Source organism: Hemitrygon akajei, chromosome 18 (assembly GCF_048418815.1).
Source record: "Hemitrygon akajei chromosome 18, sHemAka1.3, whole genome shotgun sequence".
NCBI lineage: Eukaryota > Metazoa > Chordata > Chondrichthyes > Myliobatiformes > Dasyatidae > Hemitrygon > Hemitrygon akajei.
The window spans coordinates 23,697,351-23,712,143 of record NC_133141.1 but is presented as its reverse complement, the minus strand read 5'-3'; the positions used below and the strand labels follow the sequence as shown (position 1 = coordinate 23,712,143).

General features: G+C 39.6%; 1 protein-coding gene across 1 annotated transcript in view; it reads right to left on the bottom strand.

Moving 5' to 3' along the window:
• The window catches only part of tmem106c (transmembrane protein 106C), a 57,224-nt gene that overhangs the window by 14,905 nt on the left and 27,526 nt on the right, over positions 1-14,793 (bottom strand). The window contains exons 3-6 of the mRNA XM_073071094.1: positions 11,135-11,294; positions 9,787-9,927; positions 4,536-4,585; positions 3,359-3,412 (exon numbers count right to left, since the gene is read on the bottom strand). Coding sequence (XP_072927195.1) covers positions 3,359-3,412; positions 4,536-4,585; positions 9,787-9,927; positions 11,135-11,294 — 405 coding nt within the window. The remainder of the gene's footprint in view (positions 1-3,358; positions 3,413-4,535; positions 4,586-9,786; positions 9,928-11,134; positions 11,295-14,793) is intronic.

The window sequence follows — 14,793 nt, the reverse complement described above, 5'->3', positions numbered from 1 at the left end:
AGTTCACGGACAGCATGACCCGGCTGATGACGAACATTGAACAACTGACGAACTCTGTTGCATTAATAAGGCACATTAGCTATGCCCTAGTGACACTTCAAGTGAAGTATGATAAATGAAGCTGAAATCTGCTGCCTGGTTCATCATAATAGAACACATTTGATGAAGTAGATACAAGAGACCACAGCTGCTGGAATCTGGAGCAACAAGCTGGATGAACACAGTAGGTTGAGCAGCAACTTTGGGAGGAAAGGAATTGTTAATATTTAGTTGCAGGATTGCCTATGGGGACCACCTGGCTGTTAAGATACTCCAACTTAGTTTTCAAATATAGGTTCTCTTCTATAATGCACCATACATTCTGCATCACTTTGCCCTTGTTGGGCCCCAATGATACTTCTCCAGAGTTTTCTCCTGCAGTAGACCCTGAGACAAGGGCCAAGTTCTCCTGTTGATGTGGTGTGGGATGAAGCGAGAAAGAATGTAAATCTGCTTGGTGTGCTACAGGCCATTATTCTGTTGAGATGAGATTCTAGTGCCTGTGCACAGCCTGAACATTCTCTTCTAGGGTCTCATTACTACCATGATTTTCACTGTGAAAACATTACAGGAGTTGGGAACACATACAACTATCAGTAGCAAGCCAAGAGGAAGTTCTCAATCATCCAAGATTTAGGCCACTGGAGCAGTGCTGACCATAACAGACTTGGTAACTCTTGTAAAACAGAGTCAAGGGAGCTTACTGAATACCTGGCATTAAACCAGAGGAATATTTGTGTCACCAGGAACAAATTGTGCATGAAGTGGAGAAGAACCTCTAATGGTTCATAAAGGGCTCTAAACACGAAAGGAGACCAAATTGCCACATGCAGTCTAAATACTGAGAAAGCAACCAAATCTGTAAACAGAAATATGGCATAGACCATCCATCGCCACAGCGACACTGAGACTAAGTAGGAGTGTGAACAAATTTGATCTTCTTTCACCTCATTTAGAGTCCAGAAACACATGTTTTAAGAGGACCACACACAATTTTGCATCTGCAATAATTGCCCATGCAAACTATTCCTAGGCAGACACTACTTAGCGGCCAACCAACATATGAGTACAATTGTTTAGACCACAAGGTATGTGATCCATCCCTAGAGATTGTGGAGATAGGGTCTTTGAATTCACACACTTCTGTCTCCTGTCTCAATGTCCCCAACCTTGCAAGAAACTCAGATCCATAGTTCCAGGATCACCATGGAAACTCCTTTTGGAAATAACCTCAATTTTTCTGCTGAGAGAAGCATCTCAAATAGTATTTTTTCCACATGAGAAAACCACATTGTTAGATAGCAAGCATGTTACTAATAAGCCAAGTGTGTTCCTTGGACCATCAAAATTTACAGTTATGATTGCCAAAAACTGCTGCACAGGGATAGAAGTAATTCAATGCATGGCTGATACAAAGTGTTAGAAATGCATGCATCCTGATGAAGTGGCTGGCTGAATTCCTGAAGTAGTGCAGTGCTGCCCAGAAGTGACCACAATAGTGTCCCACCCTAGATTAAACAAATTTCCATAAAGGTGTGCTGTAAAAACAAATTAAGCCTTCCAATTGCTGGGCAATGTTTAGTGCTTTTGCCCAAAGGATTGCTGCCACTTTGAATGCATCATTTTTGACAAACTGAAATTAAAAGACCACATTCAAAGTGGACTAGGGAACACATTTAAATTGTTCTTTGTAGTTTTGATTCCGACATAATTTTTTTTTAAATGACAGAACCATGGACATAAACCTTGCCAAGTGGATCATGGCGAACACAGCCAAGATTTATTTTTTTTTAAAACTCAGGGTAACCTTTTCTAAATATAGAAAAAAAATCTTTTCAAATTTTGAAAAGCAGTTTTTTCCTGCCATGCAAAGCCAAAAGCGATGCTTACTCCAGACTAGACTCATCCATGATCCAAAAGGATTTTATGGCTGATGAAGGAAGAACCAACACAAAAAGGCTTTGTATAGCTTAGCTGGGGCAATTCAATGCCAAGCAATTATCCAGTAACTATTTTGAAGAAGAAAAATAGAAACCTTGAATAGTGGAGAAGAGTGTTTTAGAAAAGTGGATAGAGATAGCTTGAATTTCCAAGTTTAGGAAAAAACCATTTTAGCCTTTATTTGGCTTCAGACCTAACAGCACTTTAAAATCTAAACTTCAATCATCTAAGACATCAAGCACATTTCACTTTAATGGCCAATACAAAGGTTTCACACTTGACTGAATTAGAATACCTCATTATAGTTTTGGATTCACATAGCCAATTAGAAGCAAAGCTTCTAAACAAGTCTGTCTGGCAACATCAGCTAAAATAGTAAATGGTAGAGAAACTTAGGTCAAGCATGACTGGTCATAGATAAAAGATGTAACTTTCTAGGTCAATGACTGGTCATCAGAACTGCTGAAAACTCCAATACATTGGATTGGTTTTGTTCATTTATTGCTCAATCCTAGTATTCCCCCAACATCTACATTTTCAGCCACGGGAGTTCCACTGTATGGCATGGAGTGTATCCTTTTGTATGGAATGTTAAACATTGGTAACCAAAGCATTCCATATTGCTCAGACTATTGTATTTTAGCTGAAGTCAATAATCTCCCAAAACAGTTAGCAACCTACCCCACTCTCTCCTCTTCTCCATTACAAGACAGTGAATAGCAAAGCATCAGAATCCCCCAGTTTTAGAGGCATAGAGTACAAGAAAGAAGGTAAATTAATATTTATAAAAAGATCAGCCAGACCAAAACTGGTATAGAATATTACATTCAATTCTAATCACCACGTTTCAGAATACCAAGAGTCAGAAAACAGAGGATAAGCAATCTCAACAACATTACACTAGGTAAACTGGAACCATTCTCCTTAGCAGATTTGATAAAATGCATGCAAGATAGAGGTGATTAGACAAAGCAAATAGGATTAGGGTGGGGAAGTGTTGAGCGGAGTTAAAGACAGGACAAAGGTTTTTTCTCTAAAGTGGTTACAATCAGGAATAAATTGCCTGAAAATAACTTGCAGTGCTAAGGATTGGGGGAAGGGATGCAGAGGGCAGGGGAAAATGTGATTGAGCAGACAGCTTTACACACAAAAAAGCATTAACAGGAACTCAGATCCAAATAGTTTGTTATGGTTCGAGCTTTCCCAGCTATTTCTATAGCTGAAACCGAATCTGATTGACAGAGCTCATTTTACTTAGACAATATAGCATAATGCACTTAAATTAACATTTAAGGTGTTAAATTTATTTTTTAAATAAACAGTACTGGTAAAGAGTATGCTTCATTCTATTTAGTTACTAAAATCTTAATGAACTTACTGCATGAAGACAACAATATTATGGACCTTGATCGATGCCATTGTGCAAAAAGTACTGTGGAAGAAAATAAACTGGTTAAATCACTTCAACCATGGTTGGGCAAGTCACATAGCTCATCATAGGACTATACATCTGTTTCTATACAAAGGCTACAGCACAAATCAGTTCCAATGAACTGTAGGCCTCCTTCCTTCCCTCCACCTCAAGGAAAAGGGTCGGTAATAGTTCAAAATTCCTGACTACTTGACCATCACAGAAAAGTGAAATTTAAGTCAGAAAATATCAAGCAGTTCCACTCCAAGATTCTGCCCATCTCATACTCACTGAAATGCACAGAATCAAAATTGTTACAAGTGGAAGCTTAAATTTAAATTGCCATAAAAAAGGCCATTACATTTGAATTTTCAATATGGTTTAAAACTCTGTACTCATGCTCAGGTTCCAGAAGCATTCAAGTGTTGGAAGCATGCACTAGATCTCAATTTATAATTGTAACTTCATGTGGCCAATCATGGAATAGCATGAGCCTTACAAAGAAAGTAACTTATGGGTTGAATAATTCCATTGGTTCAGAGATAGTAGATCAAACAGGAAGTGGAAAAAAGGCATGGGGAGTGAAGGACATCAAAATATTTTCCAGGGAAACACCTGAATGTACTATTAATTCTCTATACAATCCCCAAATCTCAATCACTTTAAAGAAATAGGAAGGGCAAATTCAAAAGCGAGTATGCATGTAATTTTAACATACCTGGATTAGATTACCACATTCAAAAGAATCAGGTTTTCGTGTTATATTCAATTATGTATACCAGCCAAAGGGACAAATTGACATTGCATTCTATTTGCTGATGGAAAGATTGAATATTGAATTACTCATTTCCCCATCCTCCTCCAGCCAAGTTTTAGACATCCACTTCTTGGCTATAGCAGCTTAAAACAAAACAAATTGATCCTTGATCTTAACCAAGAAGCTCCATTGCCCAGATCAACAGGCAAATAAAATTATTTTCAAACTACAGTGTCTGGGATGGTTTGTATTAGAAGAGATGCTATTTGGTTGGTTTTTAAAACTTAGCATAGATTTATTTAATGCTATTTGCATGCTATTTATATAGAAGAAATGATTTTACATTCAGACAGTGAATGCAAAGTTGGAAGTGAAAAATCCACTTACTACACATATGTTAGAGGTCCACTAAATTCCATTTGAACTGTGTAGTTAACCTGCAATATTAATATTCAAGAAAGTCATTAAAGGAACAAATATTTAACTTTTAATTATCACTTTTAAATATTATCACTTACTTATGCAAATAAAGTTATTAGAAGCTGTCCTATTTACTGGCTATGAAAGTGCAAACATGGTTTAGGCAATTTAGTGCTGAAGTGTCAAAGCCTCATTTACGTTTGTCTTAGATGTTCACATCTTGTAAACAATGTCAGCATTTGTTTATTCCTACTTGCCTCTGAACCAATTTAATTGACCACATTTGTGTTTAGAACAATAGGCTATGCAAGAATCAATGGTCCAGAACTCTAGCTGTTAGCCTAGTAATCCTACCACTCTACACCAACATTACATTTGAGCACAGTATGATCCCTGGAAGAGCCTTTAGCCAATCACTAGTGTCAAAGTGCATGTCAATGGTATATACTCATAATTAACAATGCAGGGCTAATAGTTTCTTTTATACAAAGACCTAGGCGAACTGTCAAAACTGCAGTGTAAGAATTAACATGGGTACAGAGCACCAGCAAAAAAGTGAAGTGACATTCTAGTCTCAAAGAGAATCACTTGATTCAAAAGTCATTCTAGGGAACTCAAGGAATTACCCAAATGCCAAATCAAAACTGCGGAAGATTAGGTGCTCATTTAGCCTTAAGTGAATGTCACATTTTTATGACCATGTTCCATTGGCCAATGACAGTATAATATTTAGCCAAAGGAGAAATGAAATTACATGACACAGGCACCAAGATTTTGTATAATATCGAAGTCAGAAATCAGTGTGGCATTTCTTTCTAAGGGCAACATAGTAGTGTTTCGTAGTAGTTGTTTCGCCACTCCAGTTATCTTGGTTCACTCCTGACTTTAGGTGCTGCCTGTGTGGAGTTTGCACATTACCTATGTGACTAGTTAAGTTTCCTTCAATATCCCAAAGGCTTGTGTTGGTAGATTAATTGGTAACTACACATTGATCCTAGGTGTTTAGGCAAGCAATACAGTTGATGGGAATGTAAAAAAATGGATCAAATGAAAATTTGAGTCAATGACTGTTTACAAGCTGGCACAGACCTGGGTGGGCTGAAGGCTCAGTTCTTTATTGCATCCGTTTCACACCAAGAATATAGCAGGTGTGCTATACTATACTCCATACAAGTGGCATAAAAATGTTCAGGAGGACATTTTGCACACCCAGTTCAAGGAGACATTGTAGAGACAGTGGGAATTTAAAATCGAGCTGAAATAGTAGGCACATGTTACGCAGCATAGTTTCCAAGGAGACACTGCATTGTGCATAATTAGGTACTTAACAAGGACCAATAAAATAAGCTAGATTTAAGCAGAGCAGCCATTATGGGAGTGGGCCAGAGTTAGTGGGGAGTTGAGGCTTTGGCACAAAGGCGCAAGCAGAAATATTTCATCATCTATTCTTTCTTATTGCACACATAGAGCAGTGGGGATATCAGGAAGGATAATGGAATGGTCCTCTTGCAGGACGTGAGAGAGCAGAGAGGCCTCCAATGTCCCTGATGATTATATCTGCAAGTGTTCATCAGGGACCCCCACCACCCAGGTCACCTCTTCTTACTGCTGCCATCAGGAAGGTACATGAGCCACAGGACACTCATCACTTGGTTCAGGAACAGTTATTACTCCTCAACCATCAGGCTCTTGAATCAAAGGGAGGAAATTCAAATGCCCAGTCATTGAAATGTTCTCACAACACATAACTCACTTTCAAGGACTCATCTCATGCTCTTGATATTTATTGCTAATTTATTATTTTATTTTCATTTGCACAGTTTTGCTGTCTTTTGCACACTGGTTGAACACACAAGTTGTTGTAGTCTTTCATTGATTCTATTATGGATTTAGCATGTTCACAAGAAAATTAATCTCAGGGTTGTATATGGTGACATGTACTTTGAAAACAAATTTACTTTGAACTTTGAAGTGCATCCAGATGCAGATTCTAACTAACCACGTTAAGGAGTTGTAGCTGGAACAGAATGAACTCTATCATTTGGGAGGCAGAGGTGTAGATAGACAGGGAGATAGTTACACCCAAGGTACAGGAAACACAACTGGGTGACTGTCAAGAGGGGAAGAAAATAGGCAGCTAGTGCAGAGTACACCTGTGGCTGTTCCCCTCAACAAGTATATCAATTTGGATACTGTTTATGTTGGGGGGGGGGGGGGGGAGAGAAAAAAAAGAAAGAGGGAGAAATGATCTAGCAAAGGAAAGCCACAGCAGTTCAGTCAGGTCTCTGGCACCAAGAGGCAAGCTGCAGTGACAAGGGATTCATTGGTTAGGGAACAGAAAGGAGGTTCTGTAGACAAGAACAAGATTCAGGTAGCACATTGTCTCTTGGGTGCATCTCAGAGTCCACAACGTTCTTAAGTGGGAGTGTGAGCAGCCAAAAGACGCGGTCCACGTCAGTACCAATGACATGCGTAGGAGGAGTGACAAGGTTCTGTAAAGCAAATTAGGTGCCAAGGACAGGACTTCCAGGGTTGTGATCTCTGGATTGCTACTAGTGCCATGTGCTAGTGAGGCCAGAAATAGGAAGATCATACAGCTTTACATGTGATGAAGGAAATGGTGCAAGAGGGAAGGCTTCAGATTTTTGGATCATTGGGCTCTTCCAAGAAAGGTGGGACTTCTGCAGAAGTGACAGTTTGCACCTGAACTGGAGGGGAATTAATATCCTAGTGGGAAGGTTTACTGGTGCTGCACAAAGGGTTGTTTAAACTAGAGTTGCAAGGGGATAGGAACTAGAGCACCGGAACAGAAAGTGGTGGTTGTGGAGAAAGATGTTGTTAAACCTACATACAAAGTCATGGATGAAAAGGTTGATCATAGTGGGACTAATGTTTAAGCTGCATACACTTCAATGCAAGGAATATTGTAGGAAAAGTAGATGAGTTTAAGGCATGGATCAGCTCATGCAATTATGATATGGTCACTAGTGAGACTGTTGCAGGAAGAGCAGGACTGGCACAATGTTTCGGGGTTCTGTCATTTTTAAATGCGATAGAGCGGGAGAGGTAACATTACTGGTCAGGGAAAATATCACAGCAGTGCTCAGTCAGGATAGACTGAAGAGTTTATCTATGAGGCTTTATGGATAGAAGAGGAATAAGAAATGTATGACCATGTTAATGGGATTATATTATGGACCATCCAACAGTCTACTGGATTTAGAAGTGCAAATTTGTAGAGAGGTTGTAAAAACACAAGGATGTGATAGTAAACGATTTTAACTTTCCACATACTTACTGGGTCTCCCATACTGGGAAAGGGCTTGATGGGAAATAGTTTATCAAATGTGCTCAAGAACATTTCCTTATACAATACATAGGAGTCATATAGCAGGTATTGGGAGGTGGGAACAAATAAGGTACCCAAGTACAGGAAATGCAAGAGAACACTTTAGGAAATCAGGATGGCTAAAAGAAGGCACACATCTACTCTTGCAGACAAGGTGAAGGAGAATCCCAAGGGGTTCTACAGATATATTAAGAACAAAAAGATAAGATAAAATTGGTCCTCTGAAAGATTAGAATGGTAATCTATGAGTGGAGCCAAAAGAGATTGGGAAGACCTTAAATGGGTTTTTTTGCATCTGTATTTACTCAGGTGATGAACAGAGCCTATAGAAGTGAGGCAGAGCAGCAGTGACGTCATGGATCCTACAAAGATTACAGAGGTGCTGTTTGGTGTTTTGAGGAAAATTAGGCCGGATAAATTCCCAGAGTCTGACAAGGTACTCCCTCAGATCCTGTGGGAAGCTAGTGCAGAAACTGCAGGGGCCTTAGAAGAGATATTTAAAACATCTTTAGCCGCGGGTGAGGTATCGGAGGATAGCTAATGTTCTGTTTAAGAAAGGCTCCAAGAATAAGCCAGGAAATTATAGGCCGGTGAGCTTGACATCAGTAGTGGAAAAGTTACTGGAAGGTATTCCAAGGGTCTGGATACATGTACTGGATAGACATGGACTCATTAGGAATAGTCAACATGGCTTCGTACATTGTAGGTTGCATCTGACCAATCTTTTTCAAGGAAGTTACCAAGAAAGTTGATGTAGACAAGACAGTGGGTGTTGTCTACATGGACTTTAGCAAGGCATTTGACAAGGTCTTGCATGGGAGGTTGGTAAGTCTAGTCGCTCGGCATTCAAGATGAAGTAGTAAATTGGATTAGGCATTAGCTTCACAGAAGCTAGAGAATGGTACTAGATGGTTGTCTGTCTGACTGGAAGCCTGTTGTTAGTGATGCGCCACAGGGATCAGTGCTGGGTCCATTGTTTGTCATCTGTACCACATCACCTAGATCTTTAATAAACTGGATCAGCAAAATTGCAGATGACACCAAGACTGGTACTGTAGTGGACAGCGAGGAAGACCATTAACGCTTGCAGCAGGATCTGGACTAGCTAGAAAAATGGCAGATGGAACTGAATAAAGACAAGTGTGATGTGTTGCACTTTGGAAGGACCAACCAGCATCACATGTAGATAGGGTCCTAAAAACAGAAAAAAACAAACACACACAAGCTTCTGGCACATTGGCCTTCATAAATCTGTGTTGAGTACAGGAGTTGAGATGTTATGTTAAAATTGTCCAAGATGTTGGTGAGGTCTAATTTGGAGTATTGTGTGCAGTTTTGGTCACCTACCTCCAGGAAAGATGTAAACAAGATTGAAAGAGCGTCAAGAAAATTTACAAGGATGTTACCAGGTCTGGAGGACTTGATTTATAGGGAAAGGTTGAATAGGTTCAAACTATTCCTTGGAGCATAGGAGAATGAGGGGTAATTTGATAGAGGTATACAAAATTATGAGGGTACAGATAGGGTAAATGCAAGCAGGCTTTTTCCATTGAGGTTAGGTAAGAATAGAACTAGAGGTCATGGGTTAAGGGTGAAAGGTGAAACACAAGGGGAAACTTCTTCACTCAAAGGGTTGAGTGTAGGGAACAAACTGCCAGTACAAGTGATGGATGGGAGTTTGATTTCACCATTTAAGAGAAATTTAGATAGGTACATGGATGGGAAGGGTATGGAGGGCTATGGTCCGGGTGCAGGTTGATGGGACAAAGGGAGATTAATGGTTTATCATGGACTAGATGGGCTGAAGGGCCCATTTCTGTACTGTAGTGTTCTATGATTCAAGTCGTAACAGTATAAATAAACACATACCTGTTTCTCACTTAGAGGTGGTATAACTGAAACATTACTCAACTGCTTTGTTCCAATCACAGTTTTCATGTACTGGACTTGGCTGGTAAGTGTATCCACAGAAACTGTATAAAAATTGGAGTTACTGATGTTGAGTGTACTCTGAAATTAAAAAAAGAAAAGCTATTTCAGGAAGAATGCCTCTGATGGCACTGTTTCTGCATCAGTCAAAATGTAGATAAGGTAACCACTTTTCAGCATCTTCAATTCACAAGTTACTTCCCACCCACCTACCCCTCAGAGCCATCTGCTTCAATACTTTTTAATCCATTTCTACATGCCAGCTTCTGAATCAGGGCCCAAATTCTGCAAATTCATACATTACCTTCTCCAGCTATGTGACTTGACCTTGCCAAGTATTCCCAGCACTATTACCTTTGTTTTGATATTTTGGTGTATGGGAGAGATGGAGGGAAGGAATGCAAAACTACTACACTTTTGTATAGTGAGTTTTCAGAGGAACTCTAACATTTTAAAAGCTCTAAACCACACAATGCCCAACATGCAACTTAGCTATACTCATTGTCTTAATGTCCAAACCATTTTGTAAACTAAACAAGTTAGAAGTTACACAAATGAGCTACAGAACTTAAAATAAATACAAATTTAGATATCGTCAGTGGAACAATATTGAGCAACATCCCTACTCAAAAACTGGTCACCAAACATCATCGCTGCATAATCCCCTTTACCACTGAAAGAGGAATAGTATTTTACATCTAATTGTTTCTGTTACCTCATTTTAAACTAGCTTCAGAGCCTGCCAGACATAATTTTGGTCCCCCAGCTGAAGAATACCTTGTCGACTCCATATCATTTGGCTGTACCAATTTCCCAAGTGCAAGTGGCATCCTGTTATTAGTAGTCATTCAAATGCCAATGAGCTACCAGTTCCTGTCCCACAAGCATTTCATTGATAGTTAATTTTGAGGTCACTTAACAGCTATCAATACCTTAAATTACCAATTCGTTGAGGCAATCACAAACCTTCATTATTCATACAGCCTCAATATGCAAAAATAGAACTGTGGCTATACTACAATAGAGATCACATTCAATTATTTCAAAATGTTCCCAAGCAATTCAGTGAAGCAGATAACATCTTTCTATGGCCATTTTCTAATTCACAACACATTTAAAAACAATTAGGCCACCAAAATAGATTTTACTCACAACAATCTTATACAATTGGGGGGGGGGGTGGGAAAGAGGGGTGAAGGAAGGTCTGGGGAGAGGGAAAATTTAAGAAACTACAGCAGAAGTATTACTTTAATGGAATAAATAAGAATTACTTATTTTCAAACATTACCGTCATATCAATGACGACTCTGGAGTTATTGACATCAAACCTTACAATAACCACTCTGATTCCATCATCATTCACTACCACTGAACGGGGGAACAAGAAGAAAACAACCAGCCCAGATATGAATAGGCACAGAAAAATGGATATGAAGACGTACAGCTTCCTGAAATACAAAGAAAACAAGTTTAAAAATGTTTCCTTTAGAGTATTCCTTTCCATAGTTCAAGTCCCAGAATGAAAATACAATTTACATCCTTCATTATGTTAGCTACAAGTTTTTAAGCATTAGTGACATGAAACTTTTGGGCAACCTAATAATTGGCAGTATAATAGGCAGAATTGCATTAGTGGGAATTTTAATTTCCCACTATTGACTGGGCCACCCAGACTGTGAAGGGCCTAGATGGGGTGGAATCTGTGAAATGAGTTCAGGAAAGTTTCCCCAAATCAATACAAGAGGGTTCTACTCAGGAGGGTCTTACTTGCCCTGCCTCACTGAAGTGGCAGTCAAGGAGCAGCGTGGCTTTAGTGAGATAATTCAAAGTAAATTATTAGAGTAGATATACATTACCATATACAACCACGAGATTCTTTATCTTGCAGGCAATCACAGCAAATACAAGTAGTAATGAATCAATGGAAGACCACACCCAATAACCAATGTGCTTTAAAAAACTGTGCAAATACAAAAAGTGAGACTTGGTTGCAGGAGGAGCAGGACTAGCAGCTCAATATGCTGGGGTTCTGTTTTAGGCATGACAGAGTGGAAGGGATTAAAGAAGGAGGGTGGCATTACTAGTCAAGGAAAAAGGTCATAGCAGTGCCCATCAGGACATACTGGAGAACTTGTCTAGTGAGATGTTATGGGTGGAACGGAGAAATAAGGGCACGTTTACATTAATGGGGCTACATTACAGACCACTCAACAGAATTGGGGATCAAGAGGAACAAATTTATAAAGAGATTGCAGACTGTTGCAAGAAACAAGGTTGTCATAGTAGGCAATTTTAACTTTCCACATATTGATTGGAAATCCCATACTATTAAAGGACTAGTGTGTTCGGAGAAGTTTCCTTAATTAATCAGTACATAGAAGACCTAGGTTAGAAACAGGGGAGGTAACAACTACAATTCAGGGGGTCAGGGACAGCGATGGATGGAGAGACATGATCACCCACGTTGAACGGCAAGGCACCTGAACAAACGAACACACACAATGTTGGGGAACACTTTGAAATTAATGGCATTGTGATTACTGGATGCAAAGTAAATATACAAAAAAGATAGGTCTAGTCTGCAGTTAAGATTTAAATTGGAGAGTGGCCAATGTTGATGGCATCAGAAATGATTTGGCAAGTGTAGATTGGGACAGGCTATTATCTGGCATAGGTAACTTAGAAAGTGGGAAGCCTTCAAAAATGATATTTTGAGTACAAAGCTTGTATGCACCTGTCAGAATAAAAAGGTGGTAAAGATAACAAATGTAGGGAACTTTGATTTTCAAGAGACATTGAGGCTCTGATTAAGAGAAAAAAAAGGTGCATAGCAGGTGTAGGCAAGTAGGAACAATGAGGTGCTTAGGTGTACAAGAATTGCAAGAGAACACAAATCAGGAAGGCTAAAAGAAGGCATAAAGTTGCTCTAACAGACAAGGTAAAGGTGAATTCCAAGGGATTCTACAGGCATGTTAAGAGCAAAAAGGATTGCTAGGGACAAAAAAAAGGTCCTCTGGAAGACCAGAATGGTAATCCATGCATGGAGCCAAAAACATTGGGCGAAATCTTAAATGCATTCCTTGTATCTATATTTACTCGGGAGGCAGATAGAGTCTTTAGAAGTGAGGCAGATAGAGTCTTTAGAAGTGAGGCAGATAGAGTCTTTAGAAGTGAGGCAGATAGAGTCTTTAGAAGTGAGGCAGATAGAGTCTTTAGAAGTGAGGCAGATAGAGTCTTTAGAAGTGAGGCAAAGCAGCATCAACTTCATGGACCCTGTACAGATTACAAAGGAGATGTTTGCTACACCAAGGCAAATCAAGGTGGATAAATCCCCAGGGCCTTACAAGGTGTTCTCTCAGAGCCCACAGGAGGCAAGTGCAGAAATTGCTGTTGCCCTAGCAGAGATATTTAAAATATCCTTAGTTGACAGGAGAGGTACCAGAGGATTGGAGAATAGCTAAGGTTGTTCTGCAGTTTTTAAAAAAAAACAGGAAATTACAGGCCAGTGAATCTGACATCAGTTCTGATAAGTTATTAGAAGGTATTCTTAAGCACCAGATATAGAAGTATTTGGATAGACGTGGACTGATTAATATTCAGCATGGCTTCATGAGTGGTAGGTCATGTCTAACCAATCTTGAGTTTTGAAGTTACAAAAAAAAGTGGACGAAGGCAAGACAGTGGATGTTGTCTACACAGACTTTAGTAAGGCATTTGACAAGGTCCCACATGGGAGGCCGGTTCTGAAGGCTCAGTCCTTCAGTATTCAAGATAAGGTGGTAAATTGGATTAGACATTGGCTTTGTGGGAGAAGCCAGAGAATGGTAGTAAATGGTTGCTTCTCTGACTGGAGGTCTACGAATAGTGGTGTGCCACAGGGATCAGTGCTAGGTCCATTGTTATTTGTCATCTATATCAATGATCTGGATGATAATGTGGTTAACTGAATCAGCAAATTTGCAGATGACAACAAGATTGGAGGTGTGGTGGACAGTGATGAAGGCCATCATGGCTTGCAGAAGGATCTGCATTAGCTGGAAAAATGGGCTTTAAAAAAAAGGCAGATAGAACTAAATGCAGACAAGTGTGAGATTTTGCACTTTGGTAGGATCAACCAGGGTAGGGCACTGAGAAGTGTGGTAGAACAAAGGGATCTGAGAATACAGGTACACAATTTGTTGAAAGTGGCATCACAGGAAGATGGGTCATAAAGCTTTTGGCACATTGGCCTTCATAGATCAGAGTGCTGATCACAGAAGATGGGATGTTATGTTGAAGTTGTACAAGACATTGGTGAGGCCCAATTTGGAGTATTGTGCCCAGTTTTGGTCACCTACCTAAAATTGTAAACAAGGTTCAAAGAGTGCAGGAAAAAGAAATTTACAAGGAAGTTGCCAGGACTAGAGGACCTGAATTATAAGGAAGATTGAATAGCTTAGGACTGTATTCCTTTGAAATCTCAATCTTCTATGTTCTTAGATAAATACAAAATTATAAGGGGTATAGATAGAACATGTGCAAGTAGGCTTTCTTCACTGAGGTCGGGTGGGATTACAACCAAAGGTCATGGCTTAAGGGCGAGCCATGAGTGTGGAATGAGCTGCCAGTGCAAGAGGTGCGTGGAAACTCCATTTTAATGTTTAAGAGAAGTCTGGATAGGTGCATGAATAGTAGGGATTTGGAGGGCTATGGTCCTGGTACACGTCATTGTGAGTTGGCAGTTTAAATGATGAGATGGGCCAAAGGGCCTATTTCTGTGGTGTACTTCTCTATGACTCCAAGAAGGGATAAAAATAATAAATAAGCAATAAAAAGAGAACACAAGATGAAGAGTCCTTGAAAGTGAGTTAGTTGAGAGGAAATAGTTCAATAATAGGGTGAGTGAAGTTACTGTCCTCTGGTTCAAGGGTAATTAGTTCCTGAACATGGTGGTACAAGTCTTGACAC